This window comes from Calonectris borealis, chromosome 7 (genome assembly GCF_964195595.1).
Source record: "Calonectris borealis chromosome 7, bCalBor7.hap1.2, whole genome shotgun sequence".
In the NCBI taxonomy this organism is placed as follows: Eukaryota; Metazoa; Chordata; class Aves; order Procellariiformes; family Procellariidae; genus Calonectris; species Calonectris borealis.
The window spans coordinates 35,207,593-35,232,669 of record NC_134318.1 but is presented as its reverse complement, the minus strand read 5'-3'; the positions used below and the strand labels follow the sequence as shown (position 1 = coordinate 35,232,669).

Sequence of the window (25,077 nt, the reverse complement as noted above, 5' to 3'; positions counted from 1 at the left end):
CATACACAGCCCCGGGAGCCCTCGGCTCCCTTCCCACCCTACCCAATTACAAGAAACCAGGCACGAAAACGTCGGTTTGGAAGTGACAACATCACACAAAAGCACCGGAGACGGCGACTGTCGTCTGCTGGCCACGACAAGATGAAAATCCTGAGGAGTTTCCTGATTTCGCCTCCTTTCTTACTCGTTTCGCAGAAACAGCCGTCACGGCCGGGCCGGGCCGGGTAAGGGCTGCCCTCACGCCCGGCGCGGGACACCGGGGCCTACCAGGAAGGCACGTTACTGGCGGGGACACCCCGGAGGCTGCTCCCGCTGGCCGAGGGAGCCGTGCTGGGGCCGCCCGGGCCCTCCGCGGAGGCCCGGGCAGCAGCCGCTCCCTCCTCTCCCAGCGTCTCCGGCTCTCGACAGCCCCGGCCGGCTGCGGCCCGCGCTCGGGCAATTCGCTCTCTTCCCGGGCTCCGCGCGGGGCCCGCCGCCGGCCGTGGCCCGCCCGGGCAGCTCGGCCTCCGCCTCCCTGCCCCGCGGCAGGGGCGAGCCTGCATCGGCAGGGCCGCGGCTGCCGCCGGATATGCCGGCTCGGCGGGGCCCCTCGCCGCCAGCCCTGCCCCGGCAGCAGGCCCCGGGGGAGGCGGGGAGGCGGCGGGGAAGGGGCGCCGCGCTTAGGGAGCGGGCCAAGCCCCCCGCCCCGCGCCGCCCCTCCCCGCGGGGCCCGCTCGGCGGCTAGGCCCGACTTGCATCCCCGGCGCGGCGTGGCCGGGCCCGCCGGCGGCCTTACCGCCTCCACGGCGTGCTGCAGGATGGAGGTGAACTTGGAGAACATCCTGTCCCGCGACTGGAGCAGCCGCTGCCGGGAGGACCGCGAGAGCTCCTCGATCCGCCGCCGCCGCTCCAGGGTGAGGGCTGCATGCGGGGGCCTGGCCGCGGGGATCGGGCGGGCGGGCGGGCGGCCGCCGGCTCTGCCTCTTGCTCCCCGGCGGACACCGTGGCACTGACACCGCCGGGCTGCGGCGCCGGCTGCCGAGGCTCCGGGTGTCCGCCCCGGCGCGGCCTGCAGGGGCCGCCACCCCCCGCACGCAGCCAGCCGCGCCGCGGGGAGGCCCGGCCGGGCGGCCCGGCCCGGCCCAGCCTGCCCGGCTCCGCTCGGGGCGGCCTGGCCCGTGGCCCGTGGGCCTGGGCAGCGGAGAGAGCCGTCCTCCCGCCCGGGCGGGGATGCCGCTGGCCGTGCCCCTGGCATTGTCGATCGAATCGGGCCGGTTGTGCCGGGCCTGCCCAAGGCAGGGACCCTCTGCCGGCCCCCAGAGTGCGGGCAGGGTAGGACACTGCCAGGGCTGGGCGCGGGCAACCAGCTCTGGGTGCCCCGAGCCAGCCCCCCGCCTCTGTGGGCAACTCCCGGGCAGGGGGCCGCGAGGGAAGGGGCGAGAGTGGTGGGCGCCATCAGGCTCCGACAAAGGCCTCTGGGTCTACACCTCCGCTTCGTGAGGGCCGAGAGACCACCGCCTCCACCCACGCCCGCCAGCATGGCGGTGATAAGGAGCAGTCCTGGCGTAGGTGGCCGAAGGCCTGGCTTTGTGTCTGCTGGGACAGTTGGGATCTTGGGATCTGTGACTGTCTGCAGGGACTGTGAGGCCCTCAGGGAAACATTGAAATGCCCGGCTTTCCACAAAGCAGCGTAAGGGTGATAAGCTCAGAAAGTCGGTGACATCTTGTTGCTGCTGGGTGAGGGGCCGGTGGGGCCAGTGGTGTGGTCCTGGCTGACTGCGGTCCTTCTAGGGCTTGCGGTGTACCACAGCATGAGAGGGCTTGCAGCAGTGCACGTTACCTGTTTCACTGCTGTTTTTTTTCCCCAGAGCTTTGAAGGAGATGAAGGGGGCTTTACTTCACCTCCAAGCCAAATGCTTCAGAGGAAAAGATCATCCCTGCCATTTTCCCGTGCCACAGGAAAAGCAGAGGTAAGGTGGGATAAGCAGAGGTTATAGATGTAGCTGGAGGGACGTGTAATGTTCTGGGAACAGCTGCAGTTCACGGGATAGTGTTTGGGCACTGGCCAAATGGAAGTAGGGGAACAGGATTGATTTGGCACTGGGGGAGCAGAGTGAAATGTTGGGAAGGTGACAGACCAGCATGGGAAAGGGAAGAGAACCTGTAGTACCAAATGGAGAAAAACTTTCTCATAAATTTTTGGAGATGAATGAACACCAACTTCCTCATATACTAGGAGCAAGCAGAGAGAGACGAATCAAAAGACAGGACAAAACTCCTATTCAACTGCTGTGTTTTAAATTGTGTCATCTGGGAAGTCTGACTATGACTGTTGATCTTGTGGTGAAGTCTTACTAATGATTCTGCTGTACTGATTCTTGTGACTACCTCCATGTTTTGCAGGCATGGACAGCTACAGTCCAAGTACTGTGCAGAAGTAAATACTAGTTGTATGTGGACACTTTTGCTAAAGTGGCTAAGGAGCAGAGCTAGCTCTTTCCTTCTCAAAATCCAGACGTACCAAATAACGTAAATTTAACAGCTAATTATGTTTTTTTAGTAAATCTGCTTATTGTGGATTCGTCAAGTTACAGTCTATAGATGTTCTTAGGAAATGTAAATTTTTTATGTGGGTAGTCATATGATGAAATATATGTACCATCTCTGTGTTTAGGTAATTATTAACTGGATGGATGCTGCATTTGGAAGGTGCCTATCTTCTATGATTTAACATTAAAAGTTCTATTAGACTTTTAAAGTGTGCTCTAGGAGGCAAACCCTTCTTCAGATGAATTTAAGTGGTGTCTACTATAGTTTTGCAATACATCCACATTATTAGTAATTTTTATGTTTATTTTTTATGTGTAAATACTTATATTTATTTTTATTTATATTAGTATTTTTATATTATAAGTACAGTTTTGCAATACATCCACATTATTAGTAATTTTTATGTTTATTTTTTATGTGTAAATACTTATATTTATTTTTATTTATATTAGTATTTTTATATTATAAGTACAGTTCAGGGTCTACATCCAGCCTGCTTATATAGTTTGTGTTGCAGGTTTATATTGCTTTCATTAAAACAAGAAAAACAAACGATGAGTTGTTGGTTTGAATGCAAACATGTCAGCAAGTGGGCTGAGTAGTGGTACAGCTTTTCTCCCATCAATGTGAGAGTGTTTACCATGTTAATGGGGACCTTCCCATTCTCTCATCATAGATACCGTTTTGGAGCCTGCATCGTTCCTGAAGAAAATGTGAATTTAAGGCACACGTGCTTGATTAAGGTGTCTAAGAGAACATGGTAATTTAAAATGCTCTTTGCAATCCATTTGTTTTTGCAAAAATGTCTTTTGGGTGTGCCTGGGGCTTTCCATCTTGGAGTAGCAGAAAGAATAAAGAAAGAGTAAGGTATCATGAAGATATAAAAGGAGACAGTTTTATAACAGTGAGAGTATTCCTAAGTGTACTTCACAATTTATGAAATCGTAAGTCACCTCTTCACAGACGGTGAGGTAAAGCTTTTCTAATGCTTGAGGGCCTCTTACTATTCTAAGAGTGCCTGATGTATATAAAAACTTTTTTTTTAAACAGCACATCTCATTGTGGTTGGAGTTCACGTTTTGGTTGTAAAAGTGACTTACTAGGACTCCTCAATATGACATGCCTTGCAGTAAAGGAAACAAAGAAAATATCACAATTATATGATTATCCCTAAGCTTGTTAAACAAATTGAGTCTCTGCAAATAACCTTGCATTTACTTACCAATATATTGAGCTTGAATTTGTAGCCATACTGCAGAGTCCAGTCTGTGGTGCTTATACATGTTGCAAATTGTAGATATGGGGTTTTTATGCTCTTTTAAAGTAGTCTCAAATTTCTCAAGTATATGGAGGTATTTCTCACTGCTGGGAATATTAGATAAATACTGGCAGACCAGTAGTAATGCAAATCACTGGAAACTAATGGAAAAATTATTTCACCAGTGTCAGTGCAAAAGAACTCAGCTGAGGTTACATTCTGTTTGGATACTTCTAGTTCTCATTGGAGATGATTCAATTGGAGATGACTCAGTTACAGAGAGGCTACCAATGTCATGTCATATGCAACAATACATCTTCACCTGCTCATGCTTGTGTTGTTTCCACTGAAATAAACACAAGTATTACTACCAATTTTAATACTCTTGAGAGTGGAGTTCAGCTGTTTTGGGGTTGGGTTTTTTTTGGCAAGGTAGTTCTTTTTTGGGGTGGCACATGCAGTGAGTTAGCGTTTTGCTTGAATGTGAGTTAAGACACAGCTTGAAAGCAAGGCTGTTTTAATTGATACAGCTTTTGGGAACTTTTCTCCTTCTTACAAATTAATGAAATTGTCTAGATTAAATCAATTTAAATGGAGTGAGACAGTGAGATAATGTGCTAGCCTTTCTATGTGAAAATCTCTCTGCTATTTAGATGGATGGCACCAGGCCAGTCTCTAATGGGTGTATTTGTCTACGTTACAGAAGAACTTCCTGCAGTCTGGACTTTTGTTTCAGAGAGGTTGAGGATTTGGAAGGTGCATTTTTGTACCCCAGAGTGAAAACACGCTAGTAGAGCTATGCGTAATACCTGTTTATATTCTGTGCAGGAATTTATTGTGTTTATAATAACCAGATTGACATCTATGTTTTCAGTGATTACTTGGATGAAATAAAGAATGAAGTGTTAGTGGCTCAGCATGATCTCTGCTTTTGAGGAGGGCTAAATTGATGTTTAGAATCATCTTCACACCTTTCTGATTCTGGGCTTTATTATAGAAAGCAAGTATTCTGTGCATTGGATACCAAAGAGCATACAGTGGGATTGAAGTACAAACTATGCTTCTCCCAAGTTTAATCAGTGTCTTATATGTAGTATCATACGTGCTTCTGTTTGCTGTCGTTTTCCATCGTGAATTTTCTGGTTGTCTGTGCTTTCAGCTGCGTGTAACGCCTCCTTCCTTGCTGAATCGCTAGTAGCACCATGTAATCAGCTCATGCAGTATTTCTTTAAAGCCCATTTTCAGGCATTTCCTGGTCTGTGCATCTGCATGTCTACTCCTTCTGTAGAGACATTCATTTGTCTTCTGACGAGTTACAAACTTCCTGGTCATTAATCTATTATCTAATTGCTTATCTGTCACATCTGCAAGTGTCTTTTTATGCCATCACTCATTGCTACTGTGGAAGACCCAATACTGGGCTGGATGGACAAATATGCATGCCCAGTAGGCTATTTCTTATGTTCGTACTTCAGGAACACTGTCTGTACTACCCTGCTTTAGCTTATATAATGGGTTGTAAGGGAGACCACAAGGAGTCAGAAGTACATGTCGTCAGTGAAACGAGACATTTATTTTCCAACACATCATGTTTTCCTCAAATGTTTCTATTCCACTGGAAGCATTATAATCCAAGCTTTCCTCTATAAGTAAATATATGCATGTTCTGCCATATGGTATCTGGAAGTGTTAGCATATAATAAATTACTGAAACCAGATAAAATACTCTCAAATATGATCAGTCAGAGCTTAGCCAATTTCACTGAAGTCTGCAGGTTAGCAGGACCACAAGTTTACTTAATTGCGTGGTAGTGGAAGCTTGAAGCAAAGAGATTAAGGATATACTTCTGGATTTGTGCTATATTGCAACTGTAATGACTGCAAGAGTCTGAATGTGATATAAATAGACATAAAACTGGATTTTGCCCCAACTATTGGAAAAAAATAATTGAGTGGTCCAGCTGCTATAAATTGGGTCCCTCAGTCATTTGTCTGTGTACTTGCAGAGAGTAGCAACCAGATTCTAGCAATCAGAATCTGCATGTATTTCTGGGGAGAATTTTGGTGCTTAGTCTTGACCGTACTAAGATTTCTGAATAATTTTCAGATCAGCTCTGATGGCATTGTTTGTTTTCTAATGCATAATAAGATTTCATTGTTACTTACATCTTTGGATTTAGGGCTATAATCTGTTAATCCCTAAAATGTCATCAGATAATCTGTTTAATCATAAGCAAAAGCTGATCTTGATAGTCAATATGTGTTATGCAAAATAGTTCAGGCACACTAGTACTATGCAAGTATAGAACTTTCAGATCTCTCTTTCGCATTAGTCCACAATAAAAGTAGGTTTTTGTCAGAGTTTCATTTCAGATATCTTTGTCCTGAGGCATAATTGAAATCTTTCATGGAGTCTGATATTAAATTTTGGCATTGTAAAATGTCTTAATTTTGAAGCAAGTGTCTTAAAGTATTTATGATGCAAGGTACTCGGTAGTGGCTTCATGATTAATTTTAAATTATTGATAGCACAGTTATCTAGAAAGGCCCAAATACTAGTGTCACAACGCTCTCCAGTGTTCACTATCCATAGAGTTACATGACAAAAGTCCAGTGATGTTCTTCAGTATTTTGTTACACCAGGAAGGTGGCCAGTAACTCTTGCAGTTCTGTGCATGGCTTCTTGGTAGGAACCTGCTCTCACCAGGAGAGGGCACACATGACCTGGTTTCATCTGTAGGACACAAAGCAGCAAGGTTCAGAGAGAATCCCTCATAGCTGTTTTTTAGGGAAAAAAATAACTCTATGTGTCCTGTGTAGAATGAATTAGTATATGAACTAGTGATGTTACCTCTGGGCTTAACTGCTGCATGTTACTTGGCTTGTAAAAGCTTCGGTTGCTACACATGACAGCCCATCATCTTAGCAGTTCACTTGTCGCACTTGGTTTTCAAATGACGTTATTTGAAGCTACAGGATGGGTTTGAGTTTACGAAGACACTGACTTACCCCTGTGGCTATCACATCCCACATGATATTTGCATCTTTGCAACAACTAAACCCCAATGAATTTAGGAAGGCTCTTGTATTCAAAGACTTGCCCTGCTTGACAACGAACTGAATTCTTGTGTGGTTCCCAAAGAGGTGAGAGTGACCATGTACATCACCATTGCATTATCTTACCCATAGGTGAGGGTAGCGGGAGCCATCTGAACACTTCCAGCTAGAATTTCATGGTCAGAAGCTATCCTCTGAGCCAAACTGCATTTGCAGAAAAAGTATGTACAGCTTGATCCTTTGTAATTCTTTCTGAATCATCAGCCCTGTAGGAACGAGCGTCTGCACTTGGATGAAGCCTTTAAGGAACTGTGTTGGAGGCACTATTGACAGCAAGCAAAGAAAATGAAGTCTCTAGTAGACCCAGGGTCATCCAGAAATGTTTCTGTTGCTCATCGCTGTTCTTTTGCCTCAGGCTACTTTGGACTAGTTTGACATTCAGCCCTTATGTTGTGAAATGCTGACGTAAGCAGACCTGTGTTTGTAATATGCCTGTTCCTGATTAGATCTTGGAGTGGTGCTGTAATGCACCGTCCTTGATTCCTGCCTGGCAGCTCATGTGCCAAGTGAAGTGTTTCCATCCATTTAGTTTCTCTGGTTTTATGTTCAGAAGCTGTTATTCCCAGTCTCTGGGTCTCCTGGGAATTCCCAGGTGGTGTCATATTGAGCTGTTGTTTGTACCTGGAGTGCTTGACTGCTGCAACCAGACGTGCAGTCTGCCTTTCCTTCTTCCTCTCCAGCAGTAACAACTAGGCAGCAGAAAGTCAATTGTTATATTTGGCATTCCATGTACAGCATACGTCGAAATTCTGTGTTCAGACGTAGAAATCTTGTACTAGCATTAATCAGTTTCCACGAGCTGTTGCAGAACAATTCATCCCGATGCTAGATCATAGCCCGCAGAGGGCAGCCTGACCTCGTGTTTTACTCTAGCAATGCGCTGAACTGGAGAATTCGGCTGGCATCTCTATCTGTCAGCGTGACTTGCTGTGGAATAAACAACTGAATGTTGTGGAGAATTATCATCAGCCCTAAACTCAGCCAGATTCAAAAGTGGACGAACAAAAATAATGACTTGACTAAATTAAGCCTTCTGTTTTTTTTTTTTTTAAACATATTGAAAGAAAAAATTTGCATGAGAAAACTCAGCTAGACCAGAGTTTTAAATATCTCACGTGTACAACAGATAAGTTTATTGGTAGATGCCAATAGGCAAGGGAAAGAAAATACCCAGAATATGTGTACCTGAATGAACTGGACAAGACTAACAGGAGAAGAAAAACATTTTTCTTTTTTTCCAAATCTCTTCAGGAATCTTTCAAGATTCGAGTTACTGTTACCATGATTGCAAGATTGTGCCTTTGGCTGCTTGGCCCATGTTCTTTCCCACGTGTGTCCTGAGTCCTTGTGAAACAGCCATCACAATTTCAAGGAGATTTTGTCTAAGAGGATGTGTCTACACGCAGGCATGTGCCTTAGCTGATCAGTGCCAGGTTCAGGGCTAGGGGTTGCTATCTTGACTTAGTATGACAAGCAACAAGGCATTCAGTTTCTGAAAAAAGCCAGTACTTTGCATCTCTCAAATCAAATTGCATCTACCAGCTAATTAAGGAATGATCTTGATGTGCTCTGAAGGAAGGCCTGTCCACTTCTATACTTCTCAGCCAGAGGGCCTTGCAATACAGTGTTCAGAGTAGAAAATAAGCGTAAAGAAAATAGCATTTGAGGAATTAAGACAGCCTCAGCAATGTCTGAACTCTAGGAGTATGAGAAGAAACCTAAGTTTCTGTTATGATCAGATGTCAGATTACTCACTGATGTACTTTACCATTGATTTAGGTAATTAATTTCTCTGGTCCCAAACTTTCTACCCCACATAAGCATGGCTGTTCAGAGCAGAATGCATACGCTTCTCGGAGTTTGGCTCATTGTAATTGCAACTACAGGTGAATTTTTGCTTCTGATTCCTAAAACTTTCTCCACGTACAGGAGTGCTGAGAGATTTTGACTCTGGTTTATTCATAATATTCTTTGTTATTCTTGCTATGTTATTCATAAACATCTTTGTTAATGTGAACTTTGCCCAAGGAAATATCTGTGACATTTTGATAGCATGATATAAAAGTTATTCTACGTCAAAATGCTTGCACTTTTAACCAACTCTGATGGCATAATTTAATTCAGTTTGGCCACAGCAAATTCTTTAGGGTAAAGGATAAAGTAGGGCACACAGTGAGATAATGCCCTTACTTGATGCAGATCTAAACCCTCTAATTTTATAAGTAACAACAAAGGCAGTTTATGGGATCATCTCTTTATCTCCTGTAGACATGCACTGAATACAAAATTAGAAGAAAAAATGATTTAGGAGTCAAGATTCACAGCTCCAGTTCGTGGTACATGCTCCGCATGTGAACCTGTGAGAACCTGATGCAAAATCTGATTAAGTTTCTGACTCTAAGCTCTTTGTTGGGATCTTCCTAATAAGGATACACACATAGGGGTGATGCGGAAGTTCTTCAGCAGTAAATGCTGGCCAACATTTAGCTGATCTTTCCAAACCTGACTCTCAGAAACTAATTTGTCATTTTGGCCCTTGTGCTCTAAGTTCCCACAAGTACGTTAGCCATTTTGGTGCAAAAGCCACATAGACTAGATATTAACAGGCTTATTTGGGGGCTTTTCCTTAGCTGCCAGGATCACCGATATTTCTAATACAGCATTTATGTGATAGCATGATCTTACATGATCTGTGTATAAAACGTTGGTTTCTTGAGTATAGTACTCAGTACTAAGGATAACATAGGTTCAATATTATTTTTTTTGCCATAACAGTGCATACATGCAGGGTCGGATAACATGCAGTGGATTAAGAAGATTGGTTCTACACAATGAAAAAAATAAGGAAGATGACTTTGGGCTTTGGCTTGCTCAGAGAAACTATAATTTTTTTTTCTTTTTTTTTTGTTTGATGGTTAAGTCTCTACGTATATTTGTGATATTTCAAAAAAAAAAACTTCAGTAAAACATTTCTATTAATATTTGGTGTAAGTAATTTGGAGCTCAATTCCCTTTTGAAAGATATAAATGGGAACTTTTCTCAAAAGATATTAGTGGGAGCTGGCCTTGAAGCTCACTGAAATCAGGGAAAGGCCATGTATTTATGTGAATTTGCTGTTCACTACTGACTAATTGCAGATTGTAGTAAGAGTCTTATATTGAAAGGAAGAGAGCTGTCTTGCTTTCATGCCATTCATGTCACAGAGAACTATTTTTTGTGAGCTTATTAAAATTCTGATTACATCATAAGACTTAGCGATGCTGTAGATTTTGTTCCTTTCTAGTATGACTGCTATAGATCTGATTTCCCTAAGAAAGGAGCCAGTGAGTTATGGTGGAACATGTGATAAAAACTTGTAGAAAAACCCTGTAGTTTCTGTCATTCTTCAGCATCCCAATTTCAGTTCAGTGAAATACAGTTAAATAGATTATTCAGGCCAGTCCTGGCCATCCTTGCTCTTTGCTTTGCCCACGGAAGTTGTTCTTTGAAGCCTGCCTCTGTAAGAATTTGTCTTTTGTTCAAAAAAAAAACCCTAACTTTTGTCACAATGATCTGACTTCAAGAGGAAACATTCTGTGTTGTGCAAAGATGGGTATGTTATGACTGATGAGTTATCTGCTGACTTCTACCTGCTTTTTCATCCATGCTATGTCATTCTCCCCTGATTTTAATGAAAAAAAAAAAAAAAAGATTTTCATACAACTGATGGGATCCTAATTATTTTTAAAACTACTATCCTACTTTCATATGTGATAAACTGGCTCAAAAGTAATGAGGGACAAACAATGAGATTATAAACCTCATTTTCCTGGGAATCGATGCTAGAAATATCAATAGTTTATTTCTTCTTTTTGAGGGGATGGGGTAGGGATAGGGTAGGGAGAAGGGCAGGATCTGTAGGGACTGATACCAGCAAATTCTTGGAAAGCGAAAGCACAAAGCTTGGAGTAATGCATTACACATATACAGCATATTACAAAGATGGTACAGTATCCGACATGAGGTGTCTGAGTCTTGGTCCAAAAGCTACTGAAAAGCAAAGGTAGAGATTCTCACCCATGTTGCTGTGCAGGTCACGAGTGGGACAATGTATTGGCTGTAAGACTTCAGTAAAAAATGATAAATGTTTTCACATTTCAAACTTAGGAATCCAGCCTTCAGTGGGTTAGCTGGACACTGTCATTCTTCTAAGAGTTTTCTGTTTGTCTAAACCCAGTTAACTTAACGGAAAGAAAACTGAATTTTCTTTTATATATTCACACAGTGGCTAAGTGACAGCAAGGTATGCTGCACAGAGAATACAGTCCAATATTTAGGATACTTTTCTTCAAAGAAGAAAACTCTAGTTTTCTCAGGTTCTATTCTTTGCTCTGACATAGATTTTCTCTGTGACCTTGGACAACATACTTAGCTCCTCAAGGGCATTTAGGCATCTGAAAATACCAATAGGGGATTTGAAAACACCTATTGTTTGGTAAAATATATTAATCTGTTTGGGCATCTCTAAAAAATCCTGAGGTGCTTGTTTGCATCTCTTAAAGCCCAAATACCTTTAAAATAATTACCGTAGTGGATCTTTTTCCACTATCTAAGTTAGAAGCCTAGGCTGTCTGTTCAGTCAATAGGAAAATGTAGGAGGTAGGATCGTTCTTCCCAGCTGACTAATTCAGAAGCCTCAGGTAGATTCCTGAAATAAAACAATGTCAATCACTGCTCCTTAATGGACTTCTAAAGTAGTCCGGAAATGGCTTAGTCAAGCAGCTTGCTGCTGCTCAAAAGGATCATCTCTTTTCCTTCTAATGGTTCCTCCTCACCCCTTCCTGGCTGTGCAGTTCTGTACTCACCTTCTGTCAGCTCCAGTGTTTATCTGAGCCTTTGGTTTCTTTCTCTAGTCTTCTGTATCCTTACCTGGCAGAAATCTAACCCAATGCAAGAAAGTGAGCAATTCTTTGCTAATTAATGAGCTAAAGTAGTTCCTTGAGGATCAAACCAGTGGTGATGGTGTTGCAGTGAGGGAAGCAGGAGCAGATGGGTTGGAGCGAGTAAGAGAAGAGGGAGCGCATAGGAGGGTATGTGACCACCCGTTGCAGAAGCAGCAGTGAACTCTTGGATTGGCTTGTCCATCTTCTTTGACTCAGCATCTCTTATCTAAGTATCTGAGGTCTTCATCTGTAAAATAGTAATAATGGTGTCTCACTTCTTCTCTGTACCTCCCTTTTCCACCCTTCCACGTTCCCTAAATACCGGCAGGATCTCAGACAGCAACTGCAGAGGCTGATTCAGCTGCAGACATGCGGATGGCCTGACTGGTACTTGTGGCTAATGAAGACATGCGCTCCAGAACTGGTAGCTGTTGAGTTCCCACTGCAGCTTTTCTCCTTCGTTTTAATTTCTCTTCTTAAGTGCTAATTGCTACAAAACTTGTAGGAATGTAGAACTCTTTCTGAATTATACCTTTTAGTCAACTGGAATTGATACTCTCCCTATCCAAATCTGAAAATTCTTGGAGGGGACTTGATGAACAGACAGGAAAATAAAACTCTGTCACCCTCAATTCCTCTGGAAACCCAGCTGAAAAGCTCTTTTTAATAAATGTGTGCTGTATCTGATCCATTTTAGCATTCTCTGGCCAACATGTCTGTTGAACTTCTTTGCCTTAGAGATTTTATACAGTGGATGGAATAAACTCTTTGTGTTCTATAGAAACCCAAGTTACAAATGCCTTTCCCTTCCTACTTCCTAGCAATATAAAGAAAGGAAGTTCTTCATTAAAAAGCTAATTTCTGCATGTTCCTGAACCTCCTTTTTAAAGCCATCTATTAAGTATCACACAGGAGAACCCTTGATAGTGCTAGTCAGAAACTCACTGAAGGAAGTGCATAGGAAATGACTCAATTAAAAATACAAAATGCTGTCATACTACATTGACTGAGGAAAACCTTTGCTTTTTTGGACAAGAAGGAAAACTTGACTTGTTTGCATGTGGAAAATCCTACTCATTTCGGAAAAGAGGACAGAGAAAGGAACTGGTTTTTAAGTGGATGTCAGATCACCATCTAAGGATAATGCTATAGGAGTTGGAAAGGAGAAGAACTTGAGATTTATTTCATTCCTGCTGCAGGATTTAGAAACATTTGCAATGGGCAAGAAAACAGAATGACATAAGGAGCATGACTGAATTGAAGTGTGGGGGACACTGGGGTAATCCATGGCAAATAGAGACGAATGTGACTAAAAGTCATTACTGCATGCGAGCACGAACATGAATTCAGACAAACAGATGCGCCGATTCATTTTTTGTGCATATATCACCCGATGCGAAGGCATGTGTGTGCTGTCCATTCTGCTGCTGCTTCCGTGCTTTCTTACACATACGCACTGCCTACTCGGTGCGATGGGGAAGGTGAGCGGCATAAAAGCAGTGCCAGAGGGTTGGTCTGATAGAGCAGATACGCTGGCTAGGCTGCACTTTGAAATGGCAGTGGGAACGTATGATACCTCTGTTACTAGCATCCATTTCTGCTCTGTGGACACACTGTTTGCCACCTCTCTTAGATAGGAAGATTTTGGTAATTGGTTTTTTTTGATGGAAAAATTGTGTAGGCTTCTTGCTAGTATGAAGATATATTGTGTATGGTAGAGCAGAGTGGAGGAGTGTGATTCAGTCTCTCCTGTCATTTAGTTTGCATGCTGGCTCCTCACTGAACATCACAGATTGCGCTTTCTGTTTCTTACTTCATAGTTGCCCATTCTGAAATTGATAAGAGTCTACTCTAATGTTTTAATTTCACTATTCTGATGTGGTCTTCTAACCTGTTATTCTTGATAAACTAAATCGTTGTTTTGTTTAACTCTTGCCAGCATCTAATAAACTGGTGGCATAGGGGTTTTCTTCGTAGCGTGGCTTGGGAGTATTTGGCTTTGTTAGATCGGAGGCGAGGCTACCGTGGGGAGGGGTGTCCACTAGATACTGATCTTGTTCTTCGGTGCTTTGCCGTTGGTTGCTTGCTGCTTTTATTAAGGTGCCAGGAGGAAGCTGAATACTCTTTTCTGTATGTTAATGCCAAGATTGTTTTGCAGACAACATTGCTATAATTTTTATGTTTATATACTATTTGCATACAGATATGCAGGTATATAGTTGCTATGCTCTGTTGCTGTTCGGTGGGTGAATTTCAAGTCGAGCCACAGACTTCCGTGTCAGATCATAAACGAGCTGACCCGCTGTCGGACAGCGCTGTCGGTGATTTTAGAAGACGACCCGTCTCTCCGGCACTTTAAGGAGCAGAAGGTCCGGCGGTGCTTTTTCTAGCCTTGCTTTTGCCGCCCGTGTGACTCCCCCCGAACGCATCGCCGTGCGACGACCCGGCCTGTGACACCTCCCTGCAGCCGCACCTCCCGCCGATATCGCCCTATTCCCCCGCCCGCCCCCCGCCCCCGCCGCCAGCGCGCAGTCACGCCTCACGGGAGCCGCCGCGGCCGCGGCCCCTCCGCCCTACCCCCGCCCCGGCAGACCGGTCCGCGGCGGCACACACGCACCCCCACGCACACGCACCCACGCTCACGCACCGCAGGGAGGCCCCCGGCGCCGCCCCGCACCGCGGCGGGCAGGGAGGGAGGGAGCGCGGCGGCGGCGCGGACCCGCCCGGCCCTGCCCAGCGCCGCCGCCCCCCGCATCGGCCGCCGCGGCGCGGAGGGCGCAGGGCGGTGCGGGCCGTGCGTCGCCGCCGCCGCCGCCGCTCCGCGGCTCCTCGCCCGCCCGAGCCATGTCTGCCAGAGGTGGGTCTCTGCCGCGCCGGGGTCCGCGTCCCTGCCGGCCACTCGGGCGCGGGCGGAGGAGCCGCGCTTGACCTTGCGCGTCTTGCCGTGCTGCAGTGCCCCGCTCGCTGCGCTCGGGCGAAGGTTGTGCGGGCGATTTCGGAGCAGGGGGAGGCGAGGAGATTTCCCCACACGGGCCGTCGCCTGCCCGGTACCATTTTGCGGCTCGGCCGTGGAAGGGGCTCCGGAGCGGGCTGCAGCAGGGCTTGGCGCCGCAGAGCATCCTCCGGGGACGGGCAGCCAGCATCCCCCCATCCTTCAGGGACCCCGCTTCGCCTTTTGCCAGCGCCCGGGGGGCGGCCGTGGGAGCGCAGGGGGGCGGCGGCTTGGTGCGTTTTAAGTGACGATGGGAGTGTATGTATGCGGAGAAAGGAATATGGTGGTGAGGGTGGGTTTAGGGTCAGAACTCGGTGATTATTACTGCTTAGGAAATACTAACTGGTTGGTGCTGGTAAGTCTGCTGAGCGCTAGTGAGGCATCTGGCTTGTTCTGCCATTTGTAAAGCAAGTGCTCCTGTTAGGGTGTGGTGATAAATCCAATCGTCAGATTATACCTCTGGTGGACATTTGCATCTGGCTTGAAATTAAGGTTTTGAAGTTTTAATTCAAATTTGCATTTGTTTTTATAATAGTCTAAACTTGAATAGCCTTCGTCCTTTGCATGCATTTGTGCATAGACTGTGACTGTGCGTTTGGGAATTCTGGGCTGGAGATGAACAGATCAACCCTCATTGACTGCAGATCCTGTCTTCTCCCAAACTTCTGCTTCCGATTTGAGAAACTGATGCAGGTGTGGCCCAAAGACTGGTGCTTTAGTTTTTTTACTATAGTAAGTACCAATTAAAGAACTGGAGGCATAAAGTTAAGATTTTCTGAACGTTGTCATAACAAAGCAGAAATACTTGTAAGCATCTCCTGAAGAGAGAAAATTATTTGCACAATAATGACAAGTAAAAACATTCCCCGGTTATCTCGGAATTGAAAAAATACTTTGTCAAAATTATGTATTACAAATTAACAAACCCCTGAACGTAGGGATACGTCTTATTTGTTCCTCCCTTTCTTTCTCTCCACCTTCATGTATTAAATACTGCTCAGCATGGACCAACTCTTTCATTTGCTTGGATTCATGTTAATGTCCAAATGAGCTTCATGGACATGGAAGGCATCGTGCGACTGCCGAAAGATTGTCAGCATTTGTGGATAGGACCATATTCCAAGAGCATCACACCCATTTTAGATATAAATAATAAATAGTATTAGAGCAGCATAATTCTTCGTGGCACAGTGTTATTCTTGCTTTAGGAAGAAATGGACCGTATCAGTCTCCAAAGCATCTATTTCTGGAAGAACACTAAGTATATTAGCATCAGTGCTGTGCTAAGGCTGCATTAGTACTTGGGAAAATCCAGCAAAGCTTTATAACATGGATTAGATTTGTTGTCTTCAAAGGGATACCTGGATTTGAGGAAGCAACAGAAAAACTTCGCAATTTCAGCTCTGCAGATGACTCCCCAAAACTGAGCCGTACAGAATGGGAAGCCAGGGAACGTTTCCACTGGCCATATTCCCTTTTCCTCCCCCCACCATCCCTTTTTCCTATTCATCTGCACAACACATGATGTTTGATGCCTGCTTGATTCTGCTGGAGAGCTGCCTGGAGAAGAAGGGTGAATTCTTTCTCAGCCTCTCCCCTGCCATCTAGTTTTTTCAGAGTAATTAATTGGGGAGAGAGAGAGAGTCTGTAGGACTTCAGGGAAGTAGTGAATAGGATTCATAAAAGAGATTAAGATATTAATTTCTATCAATGTTTGCTTTTCAATTTTAACAAAAGGACTTACTTGGAAAATAAGCATGTCTGTGCGAGTAAACAGAGTTATTCAGTACTGACCAAAGGCTATTTGTGTATAAAGCAGTATAGACCATTGTTATTATTAGACATTTTAAACACTACTGCTGTTAAAATCTTACATGTGAACTTACTTTTACACACTTATGTGTAATGATGGGTCTTAATGAGGTTGGTCATGAGAATGTAGCTCGAATAAGAAGTAAGTCTTTGAGGGGTTAGGGCTTTGTTCAAATGTCAGATAGGGACCCTTTGCTTATGAAGGCAGATTACCTCATACATACGCAGTTTCATTAAAACCACTGTATCGTTAGGGTCTGCATGCTCAACAAATAGTGATTGTTAATATTTTACCTTGTGTTAGCTGTCCAAAGGTGATCATTATTATTCTGAATGCATCAGACACTTGGAACTGCCTGCTTGTTGATTATATACCAAGCATAACAAGAACAGCAAAAGAGTTAAACATTCACCTGTGCCATTTTTATTACTAAACTGCAGAAGATATTCAAGAGATAGTAAAAAACTTCACAATATTTTTAGTGTTCAATTTGTGCAGCTCTCTATTCATCTCTTTTGCTCCAGGAGGCAGCATGGTCTAGTGAACTGATTGCAACAGATGACAGAAGAAACTCCTGAAATCCAGCAGTACCTCTGTACTTTTGGACCGTTCCCTGTTGTTATTTAAACAAAACTACCCATATAGTCAATGACATTATGACAGATTGTAAGTCAGTACATAAACTATAACAAATAACACAAATTCATGTAATTTTGCCTTACATGGAACTCCGGATGAAGAGTTTTATGCTTCCCTACTTGTACAATGGAAATAATGGTAGCTAACTTTTTCAGTGGGGTTGCTGTGAGGACTAATGGCTCACCTGTGCTTTAAGATGAATTTTCTGAAATTTTCCTTTATTTTCTTCCACCCTTCACAGACTAGGTTGTTGCAGTCCTTCAAACCTGTCCCTCACTTCTTGCTGTTATGAAAGTGTAAGGTCTCTAACATTCTTCTGCCGTTTTCCTCATAGTACAGCTCTAGCAGATGTTTTGACCAAATGCCAGATGAAGCAGCACAGGCGTGTATTCCCAGAAGCTTGAACAAATAATCAGTTTGGAAATCTGGTGATTGAACAGGGAGCTGAAACGAACTTTGAAAACTCCTTTTCACTTCCCTGTCAAGTTGGAGTCCTTCCCAGGGCACTCTCACGACCTGTTCTGCAGCCTGTTGGGATCAGTGGAGAGCTGCCGTTGACGTCAGTTGGGCTTTTCAATTTTGCAGTTTGCAAAAGGCTTCATATTCTACTTTCAGCTGTTGTTAAGTAGTTGTTATTAGGACTCATACATGACTGAATTTGGGTGTTGGAGTAAGCCTTATAGAGTGTTGCTTACCTAAGGGCTTGTTTGCGAAGAGCTGTAAATTCTCTGGATGAAAGACATTTTTCTAAAGCCAAGTATAACTGTGACCTACTTGTGCATGTTATCTAAAGTGCTTAAAAACTGTCAAAACTACTTGTTATCATGAAGGTCTAAGTTAATGGGAAAATGGCTATTTTTAACTATTATAATCTTCAGTTATGCTAGAGCAAACAGGCACAAATGGTAGTGTTTGGTATGGTCAAATATAAAGATCTTAGCTAAAAATTTTTTCTAAATGTTGAAAGAATTAGCATGAGCTGTATTTAGTCCAGTAGGCAACTTCTTCAGGAAAACGAAGGCATGTAAAAAAGGAGTTTTATCAATAGCGGTGTCTTTTCAGCCTTTTTTGTGCCGTAACAAAAATCACTGAATTTTGACAGAAGCCGGTCTTAAAGAAATATTATTGCTGTCTGATATTAACAGGTTGTACTGTGCCATTCTGATGCTGCAAGTGTGGGTGTTGTAGAGAAAGTAATTACATTTTTTAGCCTACTCAGTAGTCAAAGTAGTAGGGTTGTTTAGCTTAAGAATTTACTTTACGCTACAATCCTTGTCTTTTCCTATCTGATTTTGTAACAAATGTAGATCAAACACTTCTCATTTCAGACAAATAAATTACCGTAACACTGGTGTGAGGGGGGTTTTGTCCTCATTTTACAGGTGAGACAGGAACTGAAATGATTTTTTTCTCTTCTCTGAGCCAGGTCAGAACAGGGGAATTTCTGCCTTCTGGGCCTCTTCTCAGGCTCCTCATTTGTTCTTACACAAGTTGATAATAGATTTCTAACAGAAAAACTTCAGCTCATTATGTTTTGTTCTGGTAACACTTCTTTCTTCATCTGCACTGTGCACATCACTTGATTGATCCGTTTTACAGTTGTGAACTTTTGTGTGAGGAAATCACAGATTTTGCAATGAGAAATTTACATACTAAATCTTGAGCTCCTACATATTCCACCAATAACCTTTATTTTTCTTTTCCAAATTTTCTTGTCCTCCTCAGATAGCTGTAGACATGGCTGCCGTTGCTGGCAGCGATGGTTTTGGTTGAGGTCTATGCTGACTGGTTTAAAAACTAGCTGCTGGGAGCTTCTGGTCAACGTTTTATTATGGTCTGTGATTTTCACAGTAACATTGCTCATATCTAAAGGAACCAGCCACTTAGGAGGTGGCAATATTGTCGTGCCATATCCTTTCTGAAATCTATTGCTGTGTTTTTCTACTTGTTGTCAGAGGTATTTCTTTCAGGCATGTAATAACCTCCCTAATCTGTGCTGTGACTAGTACGTGGCTATCACCGAACGCTCTCAGGCCAAACGACCTAGAGATTGGGGCTGTGCGAGCTGTCTGGACATTTCCTTAATTTTAGAAGTAGAGAATTTTAATATTTTTAGAGTAGTTAATTATTGTAGCTTCAAATGCTTCTAGTCCTAGTGATTTCCACCATTTTCCTTGGTATAATGCTCCGTAGCCCGAAGGAGCACGTTCTTGGCAGGGTTCAGTGCTCTGCAGTATTACCTGAGACAGAGCTGTCTGTGCAGTCATGCCGACACAGCTGTTTCCCACTTTGAATACCTATGCAGTGCTGAATTTGGAACTGACTCTGAAGGTTTTTCTCTCCCCAGCTTTTGTCCTGAATTTCTTCTGTACTGATTTCATGCTGTTATTTAATCCTATCTGTTCTTTCTCTTTATTTCTTCCAAATACATGTAATGACTTATGTTTTTTTCTCCAGTTACTCGTTTTAGGGCTCGAACCTCAATTTAGTGGCTTAAATAGCTCAGGATGAGCAGCTGGATTGTCACTGCAAGCTGTACTTACTTATCTGTACATGAGAATCAGTAGTTGCAGCCAAATGCTTAGGCCTGGTAGAGCTTTTGTTTTGATGGGGAAGAATATTTTACTGAGGTATCTGGCTTAAACAGTAGTATCTCTTCTAAGCTGCTTCTTTGTAAGTTTTGCCTCTTCATCCCATCTTTTTTTCCCCTCAACAAAGCTTCATCTGTGCAGTTTAACTTTTGTGATTAATGAAAATTAGTCCTGAATGCATGGAAAAAGTTGCATAGGCTAATGGCAACAACAAGAGGAAACTGGGACAATGAGGTAGAATCTATTTTAGATGCATGGCTCTGAAAGGAATTGCACAGAAGGAAAATAAGCATCAGCTTATGGATGGAAAAGCCAGCAAAATTGCTTTTAGTGAAGAACACCAGAACCTCATGTGTTTTGCAGTCTCTGAAAACAATCTTTTGGGGATTTCTTTTTTTTTCTTTTAATAGGTTTGAATTGAATATTTTGAATTATTTTTAATCTAATCTGTTAGTAATTGAAAATGAAAAGAGCACATGGTTAGTTCATGTGACCGGTGTAGTATTTCTTAGTTTTGCAGTGCAAAGCTAGAAACACACAGTGGAAAGCAGACTTTGGTCTGTAAGTTCTGAGATCAGCAAGTAGCCCCTAATTTTTTTGTCACATACTGTTTAGGCTACGATGTCTTTATAAATAGGTGTTGTTCTTCATTAAAACCCAAAGAAAGCTCCTAGACATTAGACAGTAATTACAGAGAAAAACTCTGTGAGACACACATTGTCCTGGTTTCGGCTGGGATGGGTTAAATTTCTTCCTAGTGCTGTGTTTTGGATTTAGTATGAGGAGAATGTTGATAACACACTGATGTTTTCAGTTGTTGCTAAGTGCCCTCCTAGTCCAAGGACAGCTCCCGTGCCTACTGACTGAGCTAGGTACACAAGATGGGAGGGAACATAATCAGGACAGCCAGCCCAGCTGGCTAATGGGGTATTCCATACCATGTGACGTCATGCTCAGTATATGAATGGTAGGCGTGATCCAGGAAGTACCGATCGGTACTTGGTTATCGGTCAGCGCGGGTGGTGAGCAATTGCATTGTGCATCACTCATTTTGTATATTTTATCATTATCATTATTATTTTCCCTTTTTTTCCCTGTTCTATTAAACTGTCTTTATCTCAACCCACGAGTTTTTCTCACTCTTACCCTTCCGATTCTCTCCCCGTCCCGCTGGGGGCGGGGGGAGTGAGCGAGCGGCTGCGTGGTATTTGGCTGCCTGCCAGGTTAAACCACGACAGTCCTTTTTGGCGCCCAACGTGGGGCTCAAAGGGTTGAGATAACGACACATCTGACCCGAACGGGTTAAAACAAATTTGTTATAAGCATTCATTATATCAGTTTAGTACTCGATGTTCACAATGTTGATTTATTTGCTCTCAGAGTTTTTGGATCTGTTTTTGGAGTTGTGGTATATAGCACCTTACTGGCTGTCTATACTGCTGATTATCAGTTTGTATGTGGGGTTGGTCATCTCTGGGAAATGGATTAAGGTCATTGCTTTGCTCACCCCTTATTGTGGCATGTTTTGAGAAAGAACTTATTTTTTAAAAGCTCAAACCCAAATAAGAGTCCCAATCCTGTAAACACTATTGAGCATTGCATTCGATATGTTTACCAGTCCCATACGTTATGTAGGGAAATCCTTAATTTGTAAACAAGGTTGGACCAGACGGGCTTCTGCAAGGTATACCTGTGATGGAGGAGTTTTACGCTCTCCTTTTCCTATTTGTAAGCCAGAATTAGTGCTTTGGTGAGTCAGTTTGTTTCATGTAAACCGTGAAACACAGCCACATCCACAATGCAGCGCCTGCTGTTTATGTACACACATTGGAGTTAGACTTAATCTTAGTGTGGCGCTGATTGTGTAGAGCTTTAGCAAGAGCTGAATATGAGCTACCTGCCTGAGTACCTGCCCGATTTCTTGTGTGGAATTTGCAGGCTGTGTTGACTTCTGTGCTGTTGCGAACAGTGTTGTGGCCAGTCTCAGCAAAGTCAGTTGTGGTGATGAGTATGGTGTAATTACACAGCCTTGGAGTTACTTCCCCATGGCTAGAAAAGATTGCATGCACTTCACGTTTGTTGAAAACTATTAATCTGTTCATCTGAGCTCTACATTTTGAAGGGGAAGAAAGATCTGTTGTCATCATTGTAGAAAAGACTGATGTGTAAAAAAGTACGATGAGCCAGAGTGTTGTGTGGCACCAGTGTACTCTCTGCCTCCGGAGAGGAGGTGCTGGGGTTTTCCTGCTGTGCTGGTAGGAGCGCTGAGAGACGCCTGTCTGTGCAGCTGTGACTGAGGGGCACCCTGGACAGAAGCACCCAGAAGACAACGTGCTCAAAGCTGAGGCAAAAGGTACTTTTTTTCCCCTATGGTTTTTTGCAGTTTCAACTTACAGGGGGGTGAAAGAAAAACATCCAAGTTAGTCAGCAGATTGTGAGCTTCTCACTCCCTGAAGCCCTTAGACTGGTGCTTAGCTCTTTCTGGAGCTTGCTGAAAACTGCAGGACATGTTGCTGTTCATTGACAAAGCCAGCGATGTCTTTTTCTATTTCATGGTCATGGACGTTTTCGTGGTAACTTACTGGCATGGCACTTAGTAGTGATCCTTTTGGAGGTAGGTCAGAGAGGTGAGTGGCCTTACAGTGGACTTTCTGAGGACATCATGACAAGAAGTTTTGGTTTATTGCTTCCTTACTAATAAAGATGGTTTATTGTATTTCTGAAACTGCACAAACAGATCATGTATTGATGTAGAGATGGATACATTTTAATCCAAAGTGCAAAGTTGAAACAATTTCTGTAACATTTTCTTAGAATTTATCATTCCGTTTGCTACACCTGGAACCTTAACTTAGTAGTTTTTAATGTGCTTTTAACTACTGTTTCCTCCAATGTAAGTCTTGTATGAGTAAGGACTGTGGGATTTCACTCAGTGAAAGGATTCTGCTTTAATTACTGTTATTATAAAGCTGATTTTGTTTCTGTCGCATCAGGCTAGTATGAGGCATCTTTGATCAACAGATAAGTCAGCAAAACTGCTGTTCAAATTACAGTTTCCTTTTAACTAGTAATGAAAGCTTTAAGTTTATTTTTGGCATTAGAAAGTCTGGGAGACAACCAGGTTAGATAAGAGCTGAAACCTAGTTATTGATAAAGGAACATAGCTAAGAGAGTATAATAACAGCTCTGAAAAAGACGTTCCAGCTCTATCTCTCTGTGACCCTACACGTACAGAAAATGCAAGTTTATGCCGAAGTACTGGCTTTCTCTGTTCTCCTAGGTTGCCACTTCTGTTGATCTACATTTGTGGAAGAGTTGGCTTCAATAAAGACTGAGAAAGGTGAATGAATTTCATACAATTAGGGTGTAAAAGAAGAGACAGATTTAGGACTTGCTGTTTCACTGAAGACAATAGTAAATATCTTGTTCAGTGGAACAGGAATATACTTGAGCCTATGGTCAATAGACAATGTGGAAATCAATGGTTTTCTCAGAATGAAAACCAAAAGGAGAAAAACCTTTTTTTCTTGAATGAAAGCACACCTGAGTGAAGCACAAATCTAAGCACCTTTAAAATTAGGTTTAGTTGCAAAAGGAATTGTGCTATTACCCATAAAGTAATATTTTATGCCTATTAATGGAAGTCGACATAATGTAAGTATACTAATTTTCTCTGCCGAGGACTTTCTTTATTCCAGTTGGGAGGGTATGTACATGCATGAACAGGCTGTGTGTGTCGAGGTATGTGTGAATGTCTTTGTTCCACAAAAGGAAATCTGCAGATGTCTTGAGTGGTTTATAATGAGCAGAGCTGTAAGACCCATTACCTTTCACTGGAATTGTGCCCAGTTTTATTTTTTCATTCTTAGTTTCACCTGTTCTCATGAATATCTTCTGCATATGAACGTAGATACACAAGACAGGATTTGAATATTTCTATGACCTTCTGCTGCTGTTGTATAATTTTCTCTTTTATAGTCTTAGTAAGCCAATAAAACAATTACGTGATAATCAGACAATCCACTAAGAACCTGTGGCATATGTAAATAACAACAAAACTTATTGCAAGAAGACAGTGTTGTTATATAATAATGTGGTTATCCAAAACTGTTTATTCTACTTCATGAGCTGGAGATAATTTCAAAATTATTCAGTCCAGACTTTGATCTAAGGAAGAATAATAAAACTTTGATCATTGTTGAATTGGCAGCTGCTATAAAAAGCCTATGTTATATTTCTCTCTTAGTAACACTGGCTAATCCAAAATAACTGATAAAAGAATTTGATGATTGCAGCTTAGGGATGCTTCCTGACTTGACCTGAAGTAATCTCTGTCCAAAAATATCTATAAATATTTTTTCTATTGCCAGATGTTTTGATATTTGAGATAAACAACAAAAATGTTTTGTGTACTTAGATGTGCAGTGCACATTTGTAATCCGGTGTTTCTCTGGTTAACTGATTATGTTCATACGTAATATGATTAATTTACAATAAAATTCTGATGCCATTATGTTGCTTTCTATCTTTCTGAAAATGTCTATGACTGTATTATAGTTACCACAGTGAGAGCGTATTTCTTTCCATGCTTGCAACAGTCAATATTTTCCTACACGTTTGTGTAGGAAACACCACTTGTGATGTTCTTCCTTTAAAGCTGCAGCTGGACAGTGGCAAATTTTTCTAGGTTTAATATTTTAAAACTTAAAGGAGAATGTAAAAAAACCAAAAAGCCATCTAACCTTTTTTTTCATCATAAATTGAGATTTTTGAAAATTCCAGAATTGTACGGGTCAACAAAGCTCGCAGACTTGTGAAGTTTCTTTGGTACTTTTGAATTTCTACCCATAATACATGCAATGAAGAAAATGGCTGAAAACTTAGACTCAAATGGCAGTTGATTTTAGGATCTTTAATGTGTTTTGTTTATCTAGATATAACATGATCTCAGTCCCTAGATAATGCAGAGGTTTTTCAAATCTGTGTGGCAGGGATGTTGAGAGGTTCATGTAATGTTTGGTATAGTGTTCCAAGAGTAAAGTGCCACGAAAGGGTTACACTTGTTCTTCCTTCGGCCAGGCTGGCATGGCACTGTGCATTTGGCTTGTTCTCTACAGTTTGTGGTGGTACAAAAGTTAAGCAGGGCAAGATTCAACCTTTCCCTTCTTTTGCTGTGAGTTTTCCAGCTGTCTGGCTCCCTGCTTGATGTAGATAA

At 42.8% G+C, this 25,077-nt stretch overlaps 2 protein-coding genes across 3 annotated transcripts in view; one reads left to right on the top strand and one right to left on the bottom strand.

The window, feature by feature from the left end:
• The window catches only part of FHIP2A (FHF complex subunit HOOK interacting protein 2A), a 36,580-nt gene extending 35,545 nt beyond the window's left edge, over positions 1-1,035 (bottom strand). For both annotated transcript variants that reach the window (XM_075155130.1, XM_075155131.1), the window contains exon 1: positions 776-1,035. In XM_075155130.1, coding sequence (XP_075011231.1) covers positions 776-820 — 45 coding nt within the window. In that variant the 5' untranslated portion in view covers positions 821-1,035. The remainder of the gene's footprint in view (positions 1-775) is intronic.
• LOC142084545 (uncharacterized) lies at positions 905-18,624 on the top strand. Its single transcript, XM_075155391.1, has 5 exons — positions 905-1,031; positions 1,078-1,669; positions 1,848-1,949; positions 3,206-3,289; positions 17,157-18,624. The coding sequence occupies exons 1-5, from the start codon at positions 905-907 to the stop codon at positions 17,179-17,181; spliced, it is 930 nt and encodes a 309-aa protein (XP_075011492.1). The 3' UTR covers positions 17,182-18,624.
• The last annotated feature ends 6,453 nt before the right edge of the window (positions 18,625-25,077 follow it).

Coding starts and splice junctions, on each gene's coding strand:
- LOC142084545 (XM_075155391.1), top strand. CDS start 905: ATGCGGGGGCCTGGCCGCGGGGATCGGGCGGGCGGGCGGGCGGCCGCC. Junction 1,670..1,847: donor CCGGCTTTCCACAAAGCAGC/GTAAGGGTGATA, acceptor TTTTTTCCCCAG/AGCTTTGAAGGAGATGAAGG. Junction 3,290..17,156: donor AAGGTGTCTAAGAGAACATG/GTAATTTAAAAT, acceptor CTTTTGCTCCAG/GAGGCAGCATGGTCTAGTGA.